Source organism: Callospermophilus lateralis, chromosome 14 (assembly GCF_048772815.1).
Source record: "Callospermophilus lateralis isolate mCalLat2 chromosome 14, mCalLat2.hap1, whole genome shotgun sequence".
NCBI lineage: Eukaryota > Metazoa > Chordata > Mammalia > Rodentia > Sciuridae > Callospermophilus > Callospermophilus lateralis.
In genome coordinates, this window is record NC_135318.1 from 55279055 (window position 1) to 55306376 (window position 27322).

Below are 27322 nucleotides of genomic sequence, written 5' to 3' on the forward strand. Positions count from 1 at the left end.
TATAGGTGCCCCTTACCATGCTGAGAAAGTTCCCTTCTGTTTTTAATTTGCTAAGAGTATTTATAAATGGGTAATAAACATTCTTTTTCCACATTGCTAGATTTGACTTGCAAATATTTAAGGGTTTTGGACGTATGTTCATAGAGAATGTTGATCTATGTTCTACACTACTTTTCTTATAATGTATTTGGTATTACTATCAAGGTAATGTCACCTCCTATTTTCTGAAAGAACTTAGGTAAGCTTGGTAATTTTTATTTTCATTAAATGTTTGGCAGAATTTGCCTGTAAAGTCCTTTGTCCCTGGAGTTTTCTTTGTAAGAAGATTTTAAATTAAGAATTCAATTTCATTAATAGAAAGCATTTAAGATTTTCCATTTCCTCTTGTGTCAGTTTTAGTAGTTTGTTTTTCAAGGAATTTGTTTATTTTATCTAAGGTGCAGAACTAATTGGCACAAAATTCATAACATTCTCATTATCCTTTTAACATCTGTAGGATCTATAGTGATATTAATTCTTTCATTACTGATAATGACAGTTGTGTTTTCTTTCTTCTGGAATGCTCCTTCAAAATGTAAACACCATGTACCACTTACTTCCTCCTACCTTATATAAAAGATATGCCCCCAAATTACCCAAAACATTAGAATTCACTCAGCCAAATGAATGGTGTCTATCTAAAAGACAAGCTAAACACTTGACAATAATCCTAGAAATACATTTTTTAAATTATGTTCAGAGCTCAATGAGTTTCATAAGAAAATTTGTCATAGAAAAGCCATTTAATATGCTAGGTACAGCAGTACATGCCTGTTAATCCCAGCAACTTGGCAGGCTGAGACAGGAGGATTGCAATTTAGCGAGGCTCTTTATTGAGACCCTGTCTCAAAATAAAAAATAAGAAGGGTCGGAGATATGGCTCATTGGTTAAGCACTTTGGGTTCAATCCCTGGTACCAGAAAGAAAAAAGAAAAGAAATGCCATATAATATAAAGACTGAAAAAAAAAAAACAAAACTTGAGAATGAAACACTTAAGATGAGGAAACAGATCCAGAAAGGTAAATGCCGAGTGCTCAATGCTGTAAAGCTCGATGGCAAAACTGGGTAATTTAGACTTCTTGAAATGCTTTCTCATCTAATTTCTTTTATTGAAGACCTAGCATTGGGGCTTAGGCTAAGGGATACTACACATTACTGCTAAAACCCTTAATCTGCATTTTGGGTCTAAATGTGAAGAAAGGAGAACAAGTATTCCCCAACTTCAGGTAGACAAAAACAGACCACATATTTCTAAATGTTCCTCTTACCTATCTCCCTAATTTGAACAATACTGGTTTTCTTGCTGAAGGTTTGTATTGTTGGCTTTCTCCTTTTGGTTTATCTATATTGTGGTTCAAATCAAAACAGACAATGAGTAAATGAAAAGGCATGTATTTATAAGATCACAAAAGCATCTTCAATTTTTCTGTCATTAATAGCCCTATTTAATATACTCTTCATTTTTAAGCCAAAATGTGCATTGTCTGCTAGCTCAATAATCTTATTTGAATGACTTAGTTCTCAAATAATTTGTTTTATAAGTCCAACCCAATCTCATTCCATTACAGCACCCTCTCCAAGTTTTCCTCTTATTTTATCAACTATGTTCTGCTGCATCTGAATGCAAGTTGCATTTTCACTTAGTTTCTTTCACTCTCCACCCCAATCTCTTGGTAAAAAGAAAATACAGCATTTACACACACAAACACACAAATGCATATTCAAGTGTCTTCTTTTACTTTGTTCTAATTTGAACCAATTGCTTTCTAGATCCATGGTATCGTTACCCTGGGATTTTTACTCATATCTTAGGGGTACTCATATATTTTGGTAATGGTACATTTTCTGATACCATTATCTTTTTGAATTTCATTTCATTCTTGTTATTGAACTTTTATTTCATTTTACTGGGTTTATACTCAACAACTTATAGAAAGTAAATTTCTTAAGTCTTTACATTTCTGAAAAATGACTTTAATTTGCTCTCACACTGATTGACTATTTGGCTGGTATGATATCAAAATTTGGATTTAGGAACTTAGAACTTTCGAAGATTCCACTGCTTTCCAGCATTTGCTGCTGCTAAGAAGTCCATTGCCAGTAGATTCCGATTCTTTTTAGATTTTTCAAGGTCTAGAAGCTTTTAGGATTTCCTTTTTATTCTTGGAATTTTAAAATTATAATGAAAGTAAAGAATAAATAAATATGTAACTCTTTTCATTTAACTTTCTCTGCAATCAGAAAAGATTTTTTAATCAGATAATTCATTTTTTCAGGTCAGAGAAACTTTCTCCCACTAGTTCACTTTCTATTTTATGTAACACAGCTCCTGGAATCTCTTTTGATCAGATATTATTTTTCTCCGTATTCATTTAACCAAGTCATTATTTTCTTATACTTTTCCTATCTTTTATTCTTTTGCTCTAACAGTCTGAAAAAACTCCAAGAGGGCTGGGATTGTGGCTCAGTGGTAGAGCACTCGCCTAGCACGGGCGGGACCCCGGTTCAATCCTCAGCACCACATAAAAATAAAGGCATTGTGTTGTGTCCATCTACACCTAAAAAATAAATATTAAAAAAAAAAAAGATCCAAGAACTTATACTTTTCTTAGATGAATAGCTAGGCCTTTTTAACCACCTAAAGTAAGTGGCTAACCATATTACAAGTCATGGACCTCATAAGTGAAACTATAATTCTGTGAATGCTGCCATGATACTAAAATCTGACAGTATGGATAATAAACACAGCTAAACCTTACCTTTACTTAAAGACTACTTTTCTACAACTTGAAATATTCAAAATACAGCAGAGAAACCAGGAATGTTAAAAAAGGGGAGGGAGGAATATAAGAGCAAAACAAGGTTAACAAGACAAAGTATATAAGTTTGTACATCATATTTAAGAAGACCTTTCATCTTTCTTCATTATGTAACTCCAGTGCTTTACTAAAAAAAAGTATTAAATAATTTTCATTAAAAAAAATAAATGATTTCATAGAAATAAACTGTTTCAAAAACACTTTCACCTGTTCACATTCAAACTGAATTATCATTGGCAGTAACAGGATTTCCTCCAAAGATTTCTGAGATAATGAATAAAGGCTTGGTAAACTAGACATGAAAATTTCAAGCACACATTATTAAAAAGTGAAGTGAGTTAAGCCAATCCATAATATAAGAACAAAAATAAAGATATGTTGAAATGAAGGAAGAAATCAAATGAACTTTAGTTTAATTTTTTTTCCTCCAAAAAAGTTTTGCTTTCAAAACAAAAACAAGGGACTAGGATATATCTCAGTGGTAGAGCATTTGCCTGGCGTGCATGAAGTCCCAGATTAGACCCCCAGCACCATGAGGGTGGGAGGTAGGAATCAAAACAAAATAAATCTTAGTCTAGGTAAAGAATAATGAACTTTTAAACCTCTGAGACTTGATTAAAAGCAGAAATTAATTGCACAAAATCACTGTTGAAACTTTTAAGTCATTTGTAAATACTCAAAGTAGAAACAAAACTGTTAGTACATTAAAATTTTTTACTCAAAGTTGGAGCACTATTCTAATGGACAGAAAGTCTTCAAAGTTTCTACAGATTATTACCACCACCACCCCAGGAAAACAAAAACAAACAAAAAACATTCTTTTAGTATCTGCCTAGCTCTTCTTGGGTCATCTTTTAACAAGAGCAAGTTAAGAGATCTTTTTAGATACAAGAATTTTCCATCTGCATTCATTCTATAAAACAGACCGTGTATTTACTAATTTTATCAAAACCATTCACCTTTATAATGGTTTTATCAACAGTGAAAAATTAGATTTTCCACTCAGATTTTCACTTTTGCCCAATCTAGTTCTCTGCTTAAACTACTTAAAGTAGTATCTTGTATTCAGTCACTTTTTCAAGTTATCATGCCAAGTTACAACTAAGCTCAACTTTGAGGAGGTCCAAAGCATAGCAGAAAAGCTAATCTTAGTTACAACTAAGCTCAACTTTGAGCAAATCACTCCAAAAGTATACATTTCCCAGTCCAGACAGTTAGCCAATAGACAGAAACAAAGTCACATGGCCTAAAATAACTTAAAGAAACAAAACCAACCAAACTGAGTGACCATGAGAAAAAGAAAAAAAAAAAATCGGAGAATACCTATATCTCAGATCAATGTAATTTTTTTCCCCAAACCATTTATGTAGACAAGTTAACATTAATCTTTTAGGATTTACTACAAAATAGCCAGGTGCAGTGGTGTGTGCCCATAGTTCCAACTCTTCAGGAGGCTGAAGAGGAAAACTGCTTGAGCCCAGTAGTTCAAGGCCAGCACAGGGCAACATAAAAAGACTCTTGTTTGTAAGTAAGTAAATAAATAAATAAATAAATAAATAAATAGAAGATTTACTACAAAGAAAGGCTTTATAATACTGTGATTAAAAAAAAAATGACTCTCAGGCTGGAGGTATAGGGTATAAAATTCAGCAGCAGAATAAGCTGAATCCCACACCCCCATAAAAAAGAAAGAGAGAGAGAAAGAAAGAGAAAAGGACCGTGAGGCATGTTTGCCCAAGATCAAATCATGGAAATGTTATTTTGCCTGCTTTGGGCCAGTTAGTTAAGGTCTCTCACTGCCTCTCATCTGTACAATCGGGAAAATACTGCATTTCTCAGGAGGCTGTTGTAGAAATTTAAAAGATTAATGTAGGCCAACTGGTTAGAATAGTACCTGGCACCCAGTGGTTTCCAAGTATGTGTTGGTATTATTTCTGACAACAAATGGGGTGAAGTTTCCCCAAAAGTACAGCCTTTAGTTGTCTATATAGTCCAATTCTGAGCTCTTACTAGCTTATTTTATCAATATTTACTCAGCATCTGTTTGATGTCAAATATTGTACTTATGCTTTTATTGTTGATACCTCAATTATTTTATTGGTGAATAGTAGTTTACACAGCCATTTATTCTTAATGCTTACAGAATGCATGCCATATTTAATTATAATGAAGTAGTTATTTCTCAGTAATTTAATCAATAACTCCTTTTACTTTTAGTTGCTTCCCTTTTCCTTTAAAAAAAGAAAACTACAAAGGAAATTTTCATACTCATGTTTAAAGAGTATAATGAATCTCATATATTCATCATTGAGTTTTAACCATTAACATGAGAAATATTTATACCACTGCCCCAATTATTTTAGAGCAAATTCCTGACATATCATTTCCTTGCAATTATTTAGCTAACTTATTATTTCTAAAAGATAAACTGTTTTTAAAAATGTATCACAATAACTTTATTACATATGAAAAGTAATAATTATTTGATTTCAAATTTCCCCCAAAGTCAAAAATTATTTTACAGGTTTTTTGAGTCCATCACACTTGCCGATTAGGGAATATGTCAAAATAAAGTGACCTTAATAACAGTTTCAATGGAATAACAGCAGAATGCCAGATTGCAGCAGGCCAAGAAATGAGCAGAAATAAGGAAATGGAATAATTTTGTACATTCTTCTTTTGAGAAGCTCAAATACAAGGAAGAATGGAGAAACAATGAAAGGTGTATACAGGATTGGAATTGAAGAGAAGTTGACTGTATTTGTAAACTAAGAGAAAGACAGAAGCTGAAGACATAAGAGAGAAACTAACAAAGTAAGGTCCTAGAGATGAGAGAGGAGGAGGTTCAAAGCATAGCAGAAAGGCTAGCCTTGAATAAGGGAAGCAAAACTCCAAACCTAATACTGAAGGAAAGGAGGTTGAGAGTGAATGGCAGGTGGGGATGAGGAAGCAAAGAGGTTAACACTTAAAATGTCCTCAGTTTTCTCAAGAATTAGAAGGCAAAATCATTTATTAAAGATAGGAAACTACAAAGAATTATGTAGAGGTCTGGACAGAATGTTGATGATATGAGTGAAATTTGAGCAGACTGAGAGGGAGAAATAACCAAGACAAGTCCAACAATTTATCAACGTTCAAATCCTATACAGCTTTCAAAACCAATTTCAAACATCAGCCCTTCCATGAAGCCTTTCTTAATTTGCTTACCCAAAGATGATTTTCCCTCTTTGGAACCTGTGCTTTTATTTCTATTAATACTTTACATTGTTATTTTATGCATGCCTCTTTTTTCAGTATTTAGACTGTAAGCATTCTGTGGGTGCTTACCTATAGCTTATGATCCAGAGTCTCTCTACCTTTTTAAAGGTAACACAATTTATACACAAAAAGGAGGAAACATTAACTTGGTGAAAAGAGACACTGAAAGGCAGGACAATTATAGAAGGTCTCACAGAGAACAATGAGCTGGGTTTTAAGGCATGAAAAAACATCAGAGGAATTAACCTGAATGGAGAAGTATAAATTATGAAATGCATCAAGGATTGGTTTTAACAATGTTATAAATGATAGTAGCTGTTTACAGTAACAACTGAGTTCTTCCAATAATGAAGAGGTTTTGGTAAAAAGTAAAGAAATTTACTATAGTTGTTGGGAGGGCAAAAAAGTGACTGTTTTAACATACACAAGTTCATTTGGGGGAAATTCATCCAAATTATGCATAAAATGATAAAAATATATTACATTAGAGTAAAACAAACACTGAATAGAGGGGGGAAAAACTTGAAACAGGTAACTTTTAGATATTCAGAACTGATAGAATGATCATTGTCAACTATGATCCCTAGCAACAGAAAGGGACTGCTTTCACAGTGAATGAAATCTTTAAATGTTTACCACACCTTTAAAAATAAAGTAAAACTGACATTTTGGATGTGTAAAAGGGAACATACATCAGGTCTTATGCTTTAATATATTCAGTCTCAAATTTAAAGGGAGAACAAAAAAGAAATATCTGGGAACTATGATTTCCTTACAACCTCTGTTACTTGACATCGAAATAAAAACCAACTTTCTCAGGATGTCATCACTATCAGAGTTGTACTAAGCAATAAGGAAACCTAACTCTATTACAGCCTGAAACCTTGCTAATTACAGACTCCACCCCCTTTCTATCAACAACTAGAGGAAGAACTGTATCACATAATTTTGAAAGGAATCCCTCCAATTCAGCTATAAACTAACATGTTAACATTGCCAGAATAAGAATTAGAGATCTATGTAACACCAAGAGCACCATTGTGTAACTTCTCTGTCTTGATCGTATCCCAGAGATGTTAGCTGGGCTGTAGTGACAGAAATGATAGTTTTCAATCCCAGAATGCTACTATAGGCTATAACAGGATTCAGCAATTTTTTTTTCTATGAAATGTCAAGTAGTAAATATTTTAGGCTTTGTTAACCATATCATATAGTCTGTTCCAACTACTAAACTCTGCCATTACAGCACAAAAACAACCACAGACAATATGTGAACAAATCAACATGACTACTACAACAAAACTTTTCTAATAAAAATTACAAGCAGGTAGCTTACCAACCCTGGTATACAGAGTCAAACTTAGGTTTGGTTTTCATCAATTCAAACAACATTCTCAATGTTAACATTTTATTCACATTTAAGATGGAAATGCATGCCTACCTACAATCCTAATTAACTAAGAAATTCATAATGGAAAGTCTGGGAAGAAAAAGTGAAGTGAAATGCAAATAGTGGTTGAGATGGAAAGAATATGATAATTGGTCATAAATATCAGCATTTTTAAAGACACTGTAGAAATATAAAAATGAAAGATTAATAAGTAATTTCAGTTTATGGTCACTGCTACAGGAAAATAAACAGGATACTACCCATGACAGAATCCAAGGAGGGTCAGGAGTGATAAAAAGTTTCATTTACACAAAATTGGAAGCAGCCAAGTGAAGAGCTGACAAAAGGGCACTGCACTCAAACTCATGAACAGGTAAAAAGTGGTGATAGGAATAAAAGAAACAAGTCTTCTGGGAAAAGAAAGGAGACTTTTTCAAAACATAAACAGCAACAAGTGGTTTTAACAATATAAAAGAGAAGTGACACTTCATTGCAAAGGTAAGAGGTCTCTAAGCAAGATAGGACAAAGACTCATCAAATAGGCTGAAAAGGGCTGCTTCTCTGAAGAGCAGAGTGATTTGGGAATCTCATGGTATCTTAACAATGATCTCCATTTCAGGTCTAAGGATCTCTCCTTTTCCTATCATTGTGCTTTCAAACCAGACATCTGATTTTTTCCAAAGAATACATATAAGCTCCCTAGTCAATCAAATGATCCTTCAAACAAAATTACTTAGCATTGAATTTCTTTCTTTAGGTTCTACAGTATAGTCAGAAGTAATCAGCCAATTCGTGTTCCTCAAATTCTCCCCAGAAAATTTTTTGCAATAGCTATTTGTTCCAAATTTTGCATTCAATTAAGTATTTGATTTTATGCAATCACAAAATAAATAAGTTCACATTTTATTAATTGTGCCACAGTTTAACGAAGTCCCCACCCACTTTCTTTCTTCATGACAACTGGATCCTCACCACTTTCAAGTCCAACAAGGTCAGAGAGTCAACCCAAATTTCCATTACTTTTGATAATACAGCCTCTATACCATTCCTGAAATTATATTGTCTTATTCAAGGTTTAACTAAAGACAACAAAATCAAACTCTACCTAGTTGAAGCAGAAATTGTTTTTTAATATTAGAAATTACTAAAAGACAACAACAACAAAAGGGTAGGTAGTGTTTGGGAGCAATTTAAAAAGCTACACTGCAGAACTGTGTTTTCAAAAGACATACTGACCATCCTAAAATCAAGAAGCTGCATAGTGAAATTGAAAGCTTCTGACTCCAGAACACCACCCACACAAAAATCCAAATACAACCAGAATCTTACCAGCCGAAACAGTAAAACAAACTTCACCTCATTTTCTACTTCATAAATCTGACATGAGTACATCTGTGGCAGAAATAAAAAGAACTCTGGTCCAAAGGACTCTTGAGATATGTACTTATCAGTTTTAAAGTTTCTAAATACCAAAAGGTCTAAATGATGTTGACCACCCTTAATATAAAATAAAGTTCAGTGTCAACACCAACAGACATACTACAATTGAAAAATACTAAAACAACTAAGGGAATAAAGTTGTTTAGAAGATATAAAGAAATTAAGATTTAAGGATGTAGGGGGAATCAGGTACAGAAACAGTAGGGCAGATAGGACTGAACTAATACAACCATAATAAAGGCAGAATTGTCAAGGACTTAAGAGCTGCTAAATCTTATTTCTAAATATTGGAATATGACTAGCATAGACAATGAGGAAGAATAAATAGGTGTGTTCTCTACTTATCAGTGATTTGTTGTTGTTGTTGTGTTGCAGTACTGGGGACTGAACCCAGGTGAGCTCTACCACTGAGTCAGATCCCCAGTCCATTTTTTATTTTGAGACAGGGTGTTTCCAAGCTGTTGAGGCTTAGCCTTGTACTTGCAATCCTCCAGCCTCAATCTCCCAAATCTCTGGGATTACAAATGTGTACCATCATGACTAGCTCAAACAGTTTTTAAAGACTTAATTCCTAACACCCAAGGGCTAAGAGTAATAAAACAAAACTAAAATATGTTGAAATGGAAAACTGTAGAGATACATACTATATTTTTTAAAAGGGTATCAAAATTAACATGGCCTTGATAAAACATTCCATTAAAGAGCTACCATCATATATACCGTAGGTGATCAGACACTGGCATAAGTCTTTTTTTTTTTTAAGCTCTTATTGCAATTTAAACACAAGTAAATTAACTCATTCCAATAGTCAATCTTTCAACTATTAAGCTTCTATCAAGCACATATATAAAAATGTAAGATTTTTTTCAACTTAAAAACATTCTAAATATTAGAAAAGGGTTTTAGGCAACAGATTTTACTCTGAAAATTTGCTGTTTAGTCAAATAAAGACAGAGAATTCACCCCTAACTTTACCCATTAATACTTTCCTTATTTTAAAGGATTTAAAACACTAACACAAAAGTTAGTGATTCCATTTGTTTAAAAAACAAAACAAAACCCTAGACTTAATGGGTGCTATTATGCACCTTCTGTTTCTCCTTCCTCAATACAGGGGAAGTATATTTTCCAGTCCTGTGGCAGTTTGGTTGGGCTGTGTGACTATTCTGGGCTACAAACTATGAGCATAAGCAATGCAAATCACTTGGTAATCATGCATAGAGTTGTTGGCATTACAAAACACAGAAGTGTGGACCCCTGAGTCATCAAACTGAAAAAGCTCCAACAAATTCACACTGACATCTGCTTAATCTGAAAAACTTGTTAAATCACTGAGATTTGGGGTTTTCTTTATAACTACAGAATAGTACAGATATTAATAATAAAGTCTATTTAAAAATCTCCTTATTCTGGTAATTTTAAAACTAATCTGTCAACTCCATTACCCATTTTAAAACACCAAATGGCTAACTTTGATACGTGGATAAACATTTATTACAGAGGTCTCTCTCTCTCTCTCTCTCTCTCTCACTCTCTCTCTCTCTGTCTCTCTCACACACACACACCCACACCAAAAAAAATGTATGTGTATATATATATATAGTTTTATAAATAAAAGAAATTCTTGAAAACAAGAATTTACCACTTACAGTGTGAGCACATTTCCAAAGGATAACTTGCCTCATTTCCCTGGGGAAAAAAAAGAAAAAATCATAAGATTGGCACCAAATTCTTTAAAATACGCACCAAATATTTTAAGTCACAAAGGAAAGGGAAATAAGCCATAAACTAATATATCTAGATTTATAAACTGTACTTAATAAGGAAACAAGTTATACAATATGGTAGAAAGAGTTCTTCAAACAGGCTTGAGTTTTGGCTCTGCTACTTAAAACTTAAGTAAGCATTTGACTAAAATATATTTCGAATATTTGTGTACCCTAAACACACTATACACCAAATTTTCACATATTGGATACTGTCAGTGCTCTAACTTATATTGCTGGGTGAACTCATTTTGGAAAACTCAGAAGAGAGCCTCTCCTACCATTTCTATTTAATTAAAGAGTTTTACTGAAATTGCAAATGAATGGTTAAAAAAGAAAAACCAGAAACTTACTACAATTTATACCTACATGAAAGAGAATTTTCTATATGCTGTACAATTTTGACATTTATAATTCATTTATTCCTTACTTAATCCCCTACACTTTGAACTCCATGAAGACATCACGTCTTATTACTTTTTAATATCCTTTGCCAGATTTAACATTGTCCTAAATTTATTTTGAGAAAGGATTTTATAGTTACATGGTAACAATCTAGAACTCAGTGTAAACAGCATTTTAAATATCAGTGAATTAAAGACAGTTGGTTTAAGAATCAATAAATTCTTATAAGTCCAAATATTAAAGTAATTTAAATTTTCACTTTCCTTAATGTTTCCTTTTCATAATAACTATATATTGCATAGTTGGACCTTCTACATATATTTTAATTAAGCAAGCAGCACTCTAGTACTGAAACAATATTTATAGTTCACAAGGACAGCCTATAACCTAATAAGCCAATGTTGTCACCTTTTTTTTTTAAAGAGAGGTGTGAGAGGGTGTGTGTGTGTGTGTGTGTGTGTGTGAGAGAGAGAGAGAGAGAGAGAGAGAGAGAGAGAATTTTTAATATTTATTTTTTAGTTTTTGGCAGACACAACATCTTTGTTTGTATGTGGTGCTGAGGATCGAACCCAGGCCGCATGCATGCCAGGTGAGCGCGCTACCGCTTGAGCCACATCCCCCAGCCCCTGTTGTCACCTCTTAAGGTCTACTAGTAAGAGAAAGATAAATGTCTAAATATTCTGACAGCATAGCCTTTAAAAATATTCTGATCTTCACAGAATACATTGGTAAAATTTTTGTTCTCCCAAATCTTGACAGTTTGATCAAAGTAATTCTAAATAAAACAAAATAAAGATCCAAAAACTATTTTCTTCATTTATTTACCAGAAATTTTCTTTGGAAATTTTTTCCTAATTCTACTAATTTTATCCCCAAATTGCCATTCATTATACAGTAAAACAACAACAACAAAAATCTTTAAAATGCTAAATTACATGGACTTTAAAGGTTATCTTGGAAATCAACCCAAATATCTTTATCTGCTGAAAGATGATTTGCCTGCTTCCCAACATTATTGTAATTATCATAATTAAATCACTTTTTTCCTGAAATCGCTGACCATCTTGAAAACTGTTTTAGAACAAATATGCCTTATTCTTAGAAATATAAGCAAGATATAAAATTATGGATGCATGAATGTGGGAAAGAGGAAGTAAAAAGATCATAAGATAGGAGTAGCAAATAAAAACCAATGAATGCTACTAGAAGACTTCCAGGACAAGTCTGTCTCTTAAAAAGTCACATGGCCAGAAATATACCTGAAGGCACTGACTTCTTCATGGGAGAAAAAGACATGACTTTAACAGGTCCTTTTAGCCAAAATGACTGATTACTAATGAAACTTCTAGACATATTTAGATATAGACATTAAGAAAAGAAGGGGAAGAAGGTGGGAAAGGAGCGAAAGGAAGAGGGATAGAAAACAATGTCAAAAAATTATTCCATTGGTACAAAAGACAAACGGTTTACCAAATAGAATATATGACTGTCTTTTATAGGCCTGTGCAACACTTTATGTAAAAAAGAAAAAAATCTGTAGATCTCCAGAGTACAAGTTGTTGCCAACATAAATCTATCAGAACCTTAGTTACAGCAAATCTGATATCAGGGATTTTGTGACTATCCTATGATATCAGTTATGACATTATCACATGGCAGGAATATTCATTAAAATAGTGTATCATTATTAAGTGACTAATTTTCCAATAGAAATCAAATGGTGTTAGGAGAAAACAAAACCTAAAAATGCCTAACTAAAACCTAAATTGCTATCATAAGTACACTCTATAACTTGTTAAATCAATCTAGCAGATGTCTTAAGGCACATAGTATATATTAAGTTTTTGAAAGAGTCTTAAATAATGGGGCCAGAGATAATCAATGTTACCCTTAAAATATATCTCCTATTAAATAAATGATATCTAAACTACCCAACCATGTTTTTCTCTGCTAGCCAACATCAACCACGATTTTTGTATGTTTGTCTTGTATCCTGCACAACCTTGCTGGGCTCACTTATTAGTTCTACAAACTGTTTTTGTGGTTTTTTCTTTTCTTATGTTTTTGTAGATTTCTTAAGATTTTTCTATGTAGACAATTGTGTCATTTACAAATAGGGAGTTTTTCTTCCTTTCCCAATTGTAAGCCTTTGATATTCTTTTCTTGTCTTATTAAAATGGGTAAAACTTCCAACACTATGCTGAAAGAGTAGTACAAGCAGACATTCTCACTTGGAGACAGATTGTATGGGGAAAAGCACTCATTTCTAGACCATCAGATATAATGTTAGTTTTAGGTTTTTGTAGATGTTCCTTAAACAACTAAGGAAGTTCTTTATTTCTCTAAGTTATTGTTTTGTTACAGGTATTTTTGGTTTTACAATGAATAGGTGCTCAATTTTATCAAATGTTTTCTCTATCACCTAATACATGATCATAGGATTTTTCTTCTTTATCCTATTACTATATTGGATTATAATGACTGAGTTTCAAATAATAAACCACGTTATATGCCTGAATTAGCCATATCTGTTCATGGTACAGAATTTTTTAAAAAGTAACTGTTTAACTCTATTTGTCAATATTTTGTTAAGGATTTTTGGGATCTTCAATGATAAAGGCATGCTCCCATCTGTTTTTATTTTTATCGTGTCCTTTTTAGATTTTGTTATCAAGGCAATTGGCTGTAAAAATTATGTATTTCACATTGGGAGAAGTGTAATAGTTTGGGGATTTTTAAGGAACTGCTCGCTCCAATGCTTTAAGGTTAAATTATGTGTACAGAACTTTTCAAGTTCCCTTTTGCTTTTTTTCATGTCTGCAGGGTCTATAATGACACTTCCATATTTCATTCATGATACTAGAAATTTGTGCCTTTTGTTATCAGTCTTAGTAATCTTTTTGAAGAATCAGCTCTTGTTTCCTTGATTTTGCCTATTATTTCTCTATTTCACTGATTTCTTCTGTTATCTCTGCTTGTTTTAGGTAGATTGTTTTGTTCATCTTCTTTCCTACATTCCTGAGGTAAAAACTAAAACTTTTTCCTTAGTGGAGAGATTGAATCCAGGACCCTGATACATACATTCTACCACTAGCTACATCTACAGCCTCAGAACTTATTAAATTTCCCCTTTTTCCAAAGTGTACATTCAATGTTATAAATTTCCCTCTCTGCACTGCTTTGGCTATGCCCCACAAATCGCATATGTTGTATCTTTATTTTTATTAGGTTAAATGTATTTTTTACATTTCCCTTAAGACTTCCTCTTTGACCTAGGGAATATTCAGAGGTATATTCTTTAATTTTTAAGTGGTTATAGACTTTTTCCAATTTTCTTTCTGATTATTGATTTCTAGTTTGATTCCACCTTCAATTCTTTGACATTTTTTGTTTTTTGTTTTTATTTTGATACTCTTGGTTGAAAGCAGTAGGGGCACTTTATCACTGAGCTATATCCCCAGCCCTTTTTATTTTCATTTTTTAAAATCTTTGGTACCAGGGATTGAATGCAAGGGTGCTTAACCACTTAGCCACATCCTCAGCCTTTTATTTTTTATTTTGAGACAGGGTCTTGCTAAATTGCTGGGGCTGGCTTCAAACATGTGATCCTCCTGCCTTGGCCTCCTGGAGTGCCACTGCACCCACCTTGTGATTTCTTTTTATGGCCCATAACATAGCCTATCTTTAGTAGATGTTCTGTGGTCACTTGAAAACGTGATTAGTTCCATTGTAATTCAATGGTGTGTTCTGTAAATGTGAACTAGATACTACTGATTGACCATATTATGGAATATTTCTTGATATATCCTCATTGATTTTGCTGCTTGGTTGTTCTAATGTTAAATGAAAAACAGGTGATGTCTCCCAACTATAATTTTGATTTTGTCTATTTCCTCTTTGAGCTCTATCAGTTTTTGCTTCATGTATTTTGCGGCTCTATTGTTTAGCATACATATTTAGGACTACTATGTCATCTTGGTGAACTGACCTTTATCTAACATAATGCCCATTCTCTATCTGAAAATTTCTTTGTTCTGAGATCTACTTTATGAGATTTTAACACAGGCACGTGTGGTCCCTTTGAATTAATGTTTGCATAACACATCTTTCTCCTTCCATTACGGTCAACCTGTCTATTCTGTTATATTTAAAATGAGTTTCTTGCAAACATCATATAATTGGGCAATGTCTTCAATCACTTGCCAGTATTTGTGTTTTAACTGGCATATTTAGACAACTTACATTTAACGTTATTATTGGTATATGAGGAACTAATTTGCCTTCTTAATTTGTTTTATTTGTTCTCTTGGTTTCTCATTTCTATTTTCTTCACCCTATCTTCCTGTGGGCTACTTAAACATTTTTAGAATTTCATTCTGATTTATCTATAGTGTTATAGTGTTTTTGCATATATTTTATTTAGTTTTCTTGGCATTTATTCTATGTGCTACATTATATTTACATAAATTTTCATAGTCTACTTGTGTCATAATCTTACCCACCCCTTAGAGCCGTGTTAAATATTTTCTCTACATAAAATCATACCTCTGCTAAAACTGTTTCAACTGGCAAACAATTTAGAAAATGCAAAAGAAGAAAGTCAATCTACAGCTTTCAACCTTTTATACCTTATATTGTTTTTTTCCTTCTTCCTGAAGTTCCAGAAGTCTATCTTTCACCACTTTCTATTTTCAGAATTTCCTTTAGAGTGAGTCTACTAATAACAAATTCTCTGTCTTCCTTTATTTGAGAATGTCTTGATTTCCTTTGTATACCAGAAGATATTTTCTCCCAGTTCAAGGTTTAGGACTGCTATATCATCTTGGTTAACTGACCTTTATCTTACATAATGCTCATTATCTAATAAAAGTTCTTTACTTTCAGCATTTGGTTTCTATCACTTCTGATGAAAAATCTGCTATCATTTGAACTGTTGATATCATTTATATAAAACATCATGTCTTTCTTGCTGATTTCAAGATAGTCTTTACTTTTTAGAAGTTTGACTTGGATTTCTACGAGTTTATTCTGTTGAATGCTTGCTTGCCTAGCTTCTTGAATCTGTAGGTTTCTCTTTTGTCAAACATGGAAAAATTTAGCCATTATTTCTTTAAATTCTTTTTCAATCTTGCCCCCTTTCCTCTCCTTTTTGTGCCAATGGCACAAGTGTTAAATTTAATTTTTATAGTCCCACAGCCCCCCACCCGACCCCGCCTCCAGGCACTGTGCATTGCTGTTTCCTACCGCTCCAGTCTATTTTCTATTTTTGTTCAGTTTGGGTAACTTCTGTTCTCTCTGTTAATTCACCAATTCTTTCCTCTAACTGCTCTATTCTGTTGCTAAGGCCACTGACAGGGCTATTATACCAATTATTATGTTTTTCAGTTCTCAAATTTTTATTTGTTTTTTTTCTTTATATCTTTTATGCTTTGCCTAAGTATTCTGTTTTTTTTCTTGTTGTTTTCCCTGAGTGATACTGGTTCACTATTCAGTTTTGAAACAATGTATGCCAAAGACACAAATCTAAATAACCAAATTGCTAATTATTTTTTCAAGTAGTTTTTTTTTTTTTTTTTTTTTTTTAAAAGCTAGCTCAACTTACAAATTATGTAAGTATTTAGGGACTGGGGATGTAGCTCACTGGTAGAGCACTAACTTAGCAAGTACAAAGTCTTGGGTTTGATCCCCAGTACCACTAACCTAACTCAGTAGTTGCTCAGTAAATATTTGCTAATTCTAAATTATGTAAGTACTTGTTTTTCCTCAAAACTATCATAACTTCACATATAGAAATGGTACTTAACACATATATCACCTCATCATACAAAATATTTAGAATACATGTACTTTTAAAAAATATTTTTAGTTATAGGTAGACACAATACCTTAATTTATTTATTTTTATGTGGTGCTGAGGATTGAACCCAGTGCCCCACACATACTAGGCAAGAGCTCTACCACTGAGCCACAACCCCAGCCCCTAGAATGCATGTACTTGATGGTTGACATTTAATAAAATACTGCTTTATCAATGATAAACTTTCTTAAAACTGCAATTACATGGCAATAAGGAATACAATGACTATTACTACAGTATGATGGTGCACTGTTTGGATTCATGATAAGGTATCAGCAGTTTCACCAAACATTACTTTTGTACCATCTATAAAAATGTACACACAGTAAGTAAGCAATATTTTAGTTTTGTTATAAAAAACACTCCAACCTGGCAGACTCTCTGGAAAACATCTTGTGGATCCCCAAGTATCCCTGAACCACATTGAAAATTTTCAATCTTAAAAACTTCTTTAGATTTCATCAACAGGGAATATCAACATTTAAAGAACTGAAAGAGAAAATCACCAAAGAAAATAAAAATAATCCCATTTAGCAAAAGAACCAGTAGACCATGGATCTATCTATTCTTAATTGTCCTAATAGTCTACTGTGTTTCTACCATATTTGATATTATTCTATAATACATATAAAGAAATCTCAGTAGTATTCTTTATAGCAAAAATTTTTTAAAAAAGAAAAACCTGGATTACTTTTACTTGTTGTAGTCTTGCTTCTGTGTACTCTTTTTTTTTTTTAATATTTTTTAGTTGTAGTTGGATACGATATCTTTATTTTATTTTGTGTGGTGCTGAGGATCGAACCCAGGGCCTTGCACATGCTAGGCAAGTGTTCTACCACTGAGCCACAATCCCAGCCCTTCTGTGTACTCTTAAATTGGAACAGTTCCTCAGTCTGTTCATGTGTTTCATGACTTTGACATTTAAAACAGATTTTATAGACTGCCCTCAACAGATATGTCTGATGCTTTCTCATGATTAGATACAGATTACGCACACTTCATGTAAAATACCAAAGAGGTGGTAATCATGTGCTCTTTCCAAATATCAGGAGGCAAATAATGTTGATTTCTCTCATTACTGGTAATGTTAACTTTAGTCACTTGGCCTTCCATCAACATTCCATTAAAAACTGAATTTTATGGTTGCTAACAATGATGATAAATGAATCTGTGTAAAATATCACCATGTTATAGAATGCCTTAATTGCCCCATATTTAGTCAGTGGTAGTTCCTCCCCTTCAGGCACAGTCTTACGTCCTTTTGACAAGTCCATATCATTCTGATTACTTCCTTACTCTATAAGATATTAGAGACATGCATTGCACTTTCCTAGCCCCAATCCTAGAATCAGTTATTTTCTTTAAATAACCCTAGCTTCTTTTAGTGGAGAACCATTAATGGTATTTTTAAATGAAAAATTCTAATTTTAATGTAGTATAATTTATTCATCTCCTCATTTATACTGTGATATATACTCTAACACACCTGATTACTTTTACTGAGCTGTCTTGGTCAAGTACAACTTTTACTATATAAATTTGTATCTCTTAGTATTGCCAAATTAATGTTCTGAAATATATTTTTCTACATGTAAAGAGGGTAAGAGCCTACCATTTATAGCCTTTAACAGAATCACTGGTGAACAAAGGGGAAAATGCTCAAATGTAATACTATATGCTAGGCATTATCAAAGTATACACACCACATATCCTCAGTAGCCCCAAACATGTAATTTTGATATTGTGGGGAATCTATGGATATCCAGATAGATATATCCAGCAAGTACTTAGAGAAACTGGGCTTAGGAGAAAAAGCACACCTAAGATACAACTTTGGAAATTATCAGTTTATGATCATGTTTCCCAACCAAGGGAGAGATCATTAAAAATGGAACATGAGGCTGGGTGCAGTGGTGCACACTTGTAGTCCCAGCACTTGAAAGGCTGAGGGAAGATCTCTTGAGTCCAGGAGTTGAAGACTAGCCTGGGCAACACAGTGAGACTCCATCTCAAAAAAAAAAAAAAAAAAAAAAAGAACAAAACTGGAACACGAATCCAAAAGTAAGATACCAACATTTAAAGAACTGGGAAAAATTCACCAATGACAAAACAAATAACTGAATACAGGGGAAAAATCAAGAGCATATGATTCTATTTGAAGGGTTTTAATATTCTTTACTGCTCTATCACAATCTATATTATTTATGTTTTCTTATGCCATAAGAGATAAGTGTGTAGGAATTTTTATGTGTGTCTACATATGATTATATATTAACTATATATTAACTATATAATTACATATATTCAAATATTAGAATTCACATTCTAATAGGGTTCTGGAAATTAAACAAGGGAAATGTTTAATATGAAGGTGTTAAAAGTAGCAAAATGAACAAGCAACAATTACTCCCCATTTTTGTTAGTTCTTTCTATAAATCACATTTAAAGCACAGTATAAATTTAATCTGATTCAGTTCCAATTATGAAGACTTATAGACATTATGAAATTACAAGCACTATCTCTTTAAAATTATCTTTTAAATGACCTTAAGAGATACAATTTTCACCAGGTACAGTGGTATGCACCTGTAATCCCAGCTCAGGAGGCTAATGCAGGAGGATCTCAAGTTCAAAACCAGCCTCAGCAATTTAACAAGATCCTAGGCAATTTAGCAAGACCCTGTCTCAAAATAAAAAAGGGATGGGGGTATGGGTAGTGGTTAAGTGCTCCCTGGGCTCCATCCCTAGTACAAAAATAAAAAGAGAAAATTTTCAAAGTGGATTGCTGATTTATTATAACATAAAATCACAAATACTTTCATATTTATTGATCAAAGAAAGGTAGACTACATTATTCTGAGCCTCCCTCTCAGAGAAAAAAAAATCTTTTGAGTAATCACTGTGGCTGTGGATAAGCAACGCAGTGACTATTTAACTATAATCTAAATCAAATGCAAAGAGATATTTCCACACATGGTATCAGTTTCCCATCATTATTACCTTACTATACTACAAACTTCATGACAGCAAAGCACTTGTTCACTTTAGTTAATGCTTCAGTGTATGACATGTGGAAGATACTCAAATATTTTTTAAGTATCAATGAAATACGCTTTTGTAAATCCTTATTTAAGCAAACCCCTTTTTTTCAATGGAAAAATATTGACTCCCAAACAACTGATATATAAACTTTAAACAGTCCATTTGCAAATGGCTACTTCTTCTGTATGGCAACCCTTAATCTGTCCAGAAATGAGACTTCCAACATTTAAAGAAACTCTTAAGATATTGAGTATCATGTACAAAAAGGTAAGAATGGTATTTTATAAAGTGCTTAGGATACTGAAGGAATCAATTAATAAATTGAACGATTTAAGAATACGATTTCACTCCCAAAGGTATAAAGCTATCTCTTAAGCAGCAACAGACACACAGAAAAAGCTTTATTAGAGATCTTTCTAAGTTTACCAAAACCAACAACAAAAAGCCCATTAGCTCTTTTTATCTGGTTTTATTCTGAGAACAGAATTGCTCTTTCGAATTAATTTCATCTCACACCAATTAGAATGGCAGTCATCAACAATACAAACAAGGCAGGCAGGGTGGCGCACACCTGTAATCCCAGTGGCTCCGGAGGCTGAGGCAGGAGGATCACAAATTCAAAGCCAGCCTCAGTAATTTATCAAGGCCCTAAGCAACTCGTGAGACCCTGACTCTAAATCAAATGTTAAAAAGGGCTGGGGATATGCCTCAGTGGTTAAGCACCTCTGGGTTCAATTCCTGGTACCCGCGCCCCCCCCAAAAAAAGGAATACAAACAATATAAATGCTGGAGAAAATATGGATTAAAAGGAAAATTTACATTATTGGTGGGATTGCAAATTAGTACAACCACTATGGAAATTAGCATAGATGTTCCTCAAAAGACTAGGAATGAAACTACCTTATGACTCAGCTGTATCATTCCTCTGTATTTATTCTAAAGTCGGCATATTATAGCAATACGTACAATACCCATCTTTATAGCAACACAGTTCACAATAGCCAAACTATGGAACCAGCCTAGGCGCCCAACAACAGATGAATGGATAAACAGAAAATATGGTATATATACACACAATGGAGTTTTACTGAGCCAAAAAGAAAAATGAACTTATGTCATTTGTAGGAAAATGGAGGAACTTGAGAACTTTTAAGTGAAGTAACCCAAACTCATAAGGTCAAGGGTCATACGTTTTCTCTCATATGTGAAAGCCAGAGAGCAAAAAGCAAAAGAAACATGTCAGGGGCTGGGAATCTTATAAAATCAAAGGGAGACCAGTAGAATAGAGGAAAGGGATCAGAATAGGGGAAAGGGCAGGTAAAGGGAAAATACTGGGGAATGACATTGAACAAACTGTTATATTGTGTGTATGTACGAATATGTAACAACAAATCCCACCATTACGTACAACTATAATGCACCAATAAAAAAATGTGAGAAAGGGCTGGGGTTGTAGCTCAGCGATAAAGAGCTTGACTCACAAGCATGAGGCCCTGCATTCTATCCTAGGTACCACATAAAAATCAATAAAGATAAAGATATTGTGTTCATTTACAACTAAAAAAGTTTTATTAAAAATGTGAGGAAAAAAACCCCAATTCTTAAAATATATTCAGGCACCTCAGATAGTGTATTAATTTAAAAGGGACTACTTTTAGTTTAAACTAAGCAAATTCAATGTTATTTTGTGAGGTTTTGAAAGTTTTTTTAAAGGTAAAAATTAGAAAATAATCTTTAGAAGTTAACTCTGTGTATACAAATATGGATAAAAATGAAAGTTAATGTTTACAAGATGCAAAAAAAATGAAATAACATTTACATGTTGGGCATTCTGTTACAGACTTGGCATTCATTATCTCATCTATCCTCCAAACTATCTTGGGGGAAAACAGGAGTATCAAGATTAAGCAGCTTGCATATGATCATAAGCAGCTTGCACATGATCATAAAGCTGGTAGTGGCAGAAACCAAATTTGAACTTAAATTAAGATAATTCCCATAATATTTTTACCTTTATATCATAAAGCCACAGTCTTGTTCTCTCACACGAGAAGCAATGTGTTATTGAAGCCATTTTCTCCTCATCTTAGAACACTTAAATTCAAGTGGCTTATCACTATCAACTCACAGGGGCATGCACAGCGATTTTAAATGTGTCATTCCTTTAACACAGGAATCATAAGCACACAAACATAACAATAAGAGGGTGTAAGATAAGTGAAGACAGCTGACAAGAGGGGTAAAAGGATGAAAAACATAAAATACTTTAACATGAAAATCATCCAGCTACTTGTTGGCTGCAGAACTAATTTGGTTAGTATATTTTAATTTTTAAAACACATATAATCACCCAAACCAGAAAACTCTACAGGCACAGCAACTGCAGTAACTGAAATTGATAAAATAATCTCAAACAGAGAAAATAAAGTTCTAGCAGTGAGATAGTTTGGGTGATGGTAAGAATCCATACTGACTATGGCCAACATAAATAAAGTAGGAAGAAATTATAAGTTAATCAAACAGGTGGGTCAAGGAACCTAAAGCTTGGATACCAATAAACTTAAAGTAAAAGCTGAAACTAGAAGGAAGATGTGAAACAGGACTTAAATTTTGAGTGAAAAACTGGAGTATCCAGAAAAAGGTAGATGAAAAAATAATTAGAAGAGATATAGTAAGGTGCCATCCCAAAAAAGGAAATTCCTTCCCAGGAGAATGAAGAATAGTCTATCATGACTCATCAAACAATGGACCCAGGCCAAGCCAGTCCTACCACTAGTTTGTTTTCATTACAACTTGATTACAATATAACTCACATAGCATACAATCCAGATATCTAAAGTATAGGATTCAAGGGTTTCAGTATATTCAAGGATTATGCAGCCATAACCACAATGAAATTTATAGTATTTTCTTCACCCCTATCATCCAACACCCCCACCACAGTCCTAAGTAGCCTCTAATCTACTTGCTAGTTCTACATATTTGCTTATTATGGATACTATATATAAATGGAATCATATAATATGTTGCCCTTTGCTAGTGACTTCATAGCAGAATATTTTCAGGGTTAACCCACGCTTACTACAAGAATTAGGAGCTCTTAATGCTGAGTAATATTTCATTGTATAACTATATCACATCTTATTTATCCATTCACCAGTCAAGAGACATGGACTATTTCCTCCCCCATCCCCCATTTTGAATAACACTATTATGCTATTATGAACATTCAGGTACAAGCTTTTTTGCTTCATTTCATACTGCATTTCTTTTGGATATATGTGTGAGTTTAGGTTTAACATTTGAAGAACTACTTCCTAAATAGCTACAGTTATATTCCCATCAGCAATGTATAGAGATGCCCAATTTCTTCATATCCTCAATGACACTTGCCTTTTTGATAACAGATACCATATTAGGTATGAAGTAGTATATCTCTGTGGTATTGATTTGTAACTTCTTAATAACTAATTTTGCTCAGCATTTTTTCATGTGCAATTCACATTTGTATATATTCTTTGGAGAAACATCTATTAAGACCCTTTGCCTATTTTTAAACTGAGATCTTTTTATTGCTGAGTTGTAAGAATTCTTTATATATTCTGATAGAAATCTCTTACTAGATATGATTTGCAAATATTTTCTCCTGTGAGTTGTCTTTCATTTTTGTGTGTGTGTCTTTTGAAGCATAAATTTTTATTGTTGATAATGTTCAGTAAATCTTTTTTGTTGCTTGCGCTTTGGCATCATATGTAAAGAAACAGTCCACCACCTGTGTTTGTAAATATGTTATTTTGGGAACATAGTCATAATCATTTGCTTTTGAATTGTCTATAGGTGCTTTGTACTATAATGACAAAGTTGAATCATTGCAACACACTGCATGGCCTGCAAAGTCTAAATATTTACTACCTGGTCCTTGGTAGAAAACAATTTCCAACACAATTTCCAACTGGTCTAAAATAATGCCAACAACTCCCACCCACTTCAAACCCAGAAACAGCCCTCTTTACTTGCAAGGGCTAATAACAGAGATGATATCCTTCAAAGGGGAAATAGAATTTTGGTTACAAAAAACCAATAGAGAAAATATTTTGATAAAAAGGCTGATCACATGAGTGGACAGCTATATAATAATAGCGAGGCAAGAAAAATGGTATAACATCAGAGGCCAGATACAGCTTTCACTATTTATAATCCATCAGTAATCTGTGACCTTTGCTCTGAGTATCAAATAAAATATTGATGAGGCTGCTTTTAGAACTGTAAGGCCCAGTCTCTGGTGATGGAAGACAAGCAAGGGACAGGTTACAAAAACTTCACTAACACAGTAAGGATTTGGTCATTTTCTAGTATGAAAAGAGCCAGGGAGAATATAATGAGACCTTTAAAAAAAAAAAAGGCCTACTATGAGACTTACAAGAAAGGTTTTCCTCCTTAATAAGAAAGACACACTAGGGAATAATCCCTCACTCTTTAGTCAGATGTTGGTGTCTGATGTTATGGCAGCCCTCTCCTGGCAAGTAGAGCTTTAAAGTAAATAGGGCTTGTCCTCAATAAAAGTGATGAACTGCTAAACTACTTCTTTTAACTCTCTAGCTCTGTGCTTTTTATTCTTTCAAATAATAAATTCCTGTTGTTTAAGCCATTTTGATACATTTGATACATTTTTTTCTACTTTGATAATCAATGTTACTGTACAGAGAGCTCCACCGAAATACGAACTGATTATGAAACCCAAACCTGCCAAGAAAATTACATACTAGTTTCTAGTAGTTTCATTCTTATAAAGATGTAAACAGCGTTTTGCAAGTTATCAAGTATCTTAAGATAATTACCTAACTCAGTACCACAAGAATTCTGAATTGAGCCGGCAGTCTTGTGGCCATTTTACAGATACAGGAAAAGGGAAAAAAAAAAAAAAAAAAAAAGACTTCCGTGTACTACAACTTAAGTATTTCGATTCTGCTTTCTAGAATATCAAATAAAATTCACTGAAAAATAATATAAACAAAACGATCACAACATTCTTTCAGATTTTAAAACTACTGCTTGACATTATAAAACTCCATGAATAATGTGACTATAATAAGTAATAAAAAGCCCAAATTGCTACATATTAAGTTCAAACTGGGCAAGCAGAGTAGCTACAAAAAGCCTACCATCTTACAATAGTGCTACTGAAGCATTCACTTTGTACTACAGTTTTTCCCTGCACATGGCTAACTCACTATGCTATGACATTCTGTGGCTGTTGCCTTGTTTCTTTTCTTTCAGCTTTGTATCTTGACATCGTGTTTGATATATGCAATCTGTGAACATTATATGATGGCTAATGAAGGAAATCATAAGATTTTAAATTGTCACTCATTTTATCAGCTGTTCCTAGACTCTCAGAAAAAAAAAACGTTAAGATAAATCACCTTAAGTAAACAAAGGTATTCATAAATTTTGAGTTTCCTTTATTTAATTAAAGATTAAATAAAGGAAACTCAAAGCTACTCAGATATGTAAGGAGAATCTTGAAACACACACACACACACACACACACACACACACAGTCCTATTATTTTTACAATCAATGGCACTTTCCTTTCTGGAAGCTTTCCTGTTGTACCTAACTTACTTATGGCCTTAAAAGCATTTATTTACAAGACTTGCAAAGATCTACCTAGCTCTAGATGATATATATAACTCTATCCAATGCAGCTCTGCAACACATGAAAAACACCATGATGGGGACTAGATTTATAAAGATATTTTTTAAAAAAATGCATCCTCTGCCCTTGAAGAGTTCACAGCTTAGAAAGGGTGACAGGTAAACATACTGATAATATGGGTGGGCAACAGTGAAACTTACTTATAAACAGCCACTAATTGGCTGAGAGTTGGAAAGTTTTCACAAAATGCCATGGGCACAGAATCTTGAAGTATACCAAAAAGAAAGAGAAGACACTTCAGATAGAAAAAAGTACAAGGACACCAAATAAGTGCATTTAAAGCATTTAAAACAAGCACTTTGACTGGTCACAACATAAGGATGACTAGAAATAAGGGTCAGGGTCAGGGTCAGAGTATAAATACCATGCAAAGAAGTTGCAGATTTTTAATTCTATAAGACCTAACAATGACTTTTAAATGAAGTCAGTGACAGATTTCCATTTCAGAAGAAAAACTCTGGTGGCAATATGGAAGACAGAATAACGAAGGAAGAAACTAGAGACATTAAAAAAAAAAAAAAGAAAGAAAAAAAGCAGTAAATAGGCTATAGAGACATAGTTCACATGAGAAAGAAATGGGTCAGTGACAATGGGAACAAAGAAGCAGCTGATTGAAGAAGCATTTAGGGCAGGGCCAGGGTTGTGGCTCAGTGGTAGAGCACTCACCTCGCACGCTTAAGACCCTGAGTTCGATCCTCAGCACCACATAAAAATAAATAAGCGAAATAAAGGTATTAAAAAAAAGAGGAAGAAGAAGCATTTAGGGGATCTAAATTGAAGACCATGTTTGCTATAACATAATTATGTTCCCCCCAAAAACCTCATGTTCTAAAACTACACACTGAAAATAACATGAATTAAGGAAAATGGGAGTTGGGTGCAGACACTTCAATGTCACTCTTGTAATCACAGTAGTAACAAAAGCAATAAAAATTCTAATAAAAATATTAACATAAAAATATACTGAATAAGGAACAAGATAATATGATAGGAGTTTTTAAAGGTATGAATAAGAGTAATTTAAAAAAATATTTGAAGCTAAGTTATGGAAAAAAGGGAAAAATTTTCAAACATCTAAGGAATTGTGTAAATTTTTCTAACACAGATAAATAGCCAAACTGAGTCAAGAGGAAGAATGCAAACTCAATGAACAATACATAGTATTCTTCTATACCATACACAGTACCATATCTTCTATAGCTTGCTACTTTTGGATTTAGATGCTGTCACTTAGTTAACATTAATATGTTGGGAATGGCACAAAATGTTAATATTCTGGGGATGGCATACATTATCCTGTCTAATGATACTATATAAGCCAATTTATGTTACAGAAATAAATACTGTATGGACTGCTATTAATGATGGCCTTATAACATAGGTAGTAGTAAAAGGGAGAAAAGAGTATGACCATACCAAGTTTCCATTTAGGAGTGAATATTTCCATTCAAAAACAGAATAATTATGGAGTTTATAGGTTGTGTAAATTTAACCTTTAAAATATATGGTATTTTTAAATGGGAAAGTGATACAATCATATTTAAGAGGGACTTGAACCAAACTCAAAAGACTAGCAACAAAGACT

At 33.3% G+C, this 27322-nt stretch overlaps 1 protein-coding gene across 1 annotated transcript in view; it reads right to left on the reverse strand.

The window, feature by feature from the left end:
* The window catches only part of Ppp3r1 (protein phosphatase 3 regulatory subunit B, alpha), a 59429-nt gene that overhangs the window by 20365 nt on the left and 11742 nt on the right, over positions 1-27322 (reverse strand). The window contains exon 2 of the mRNA XM_076833205.2: positions 10597-10636. Coding sequence (XP_076689320.1) covers positions 10597-10636 — 40 coding nt within the window. The remainder of the gene's footprint in view (positions 1-10596; positions 10637-27322) is intronic.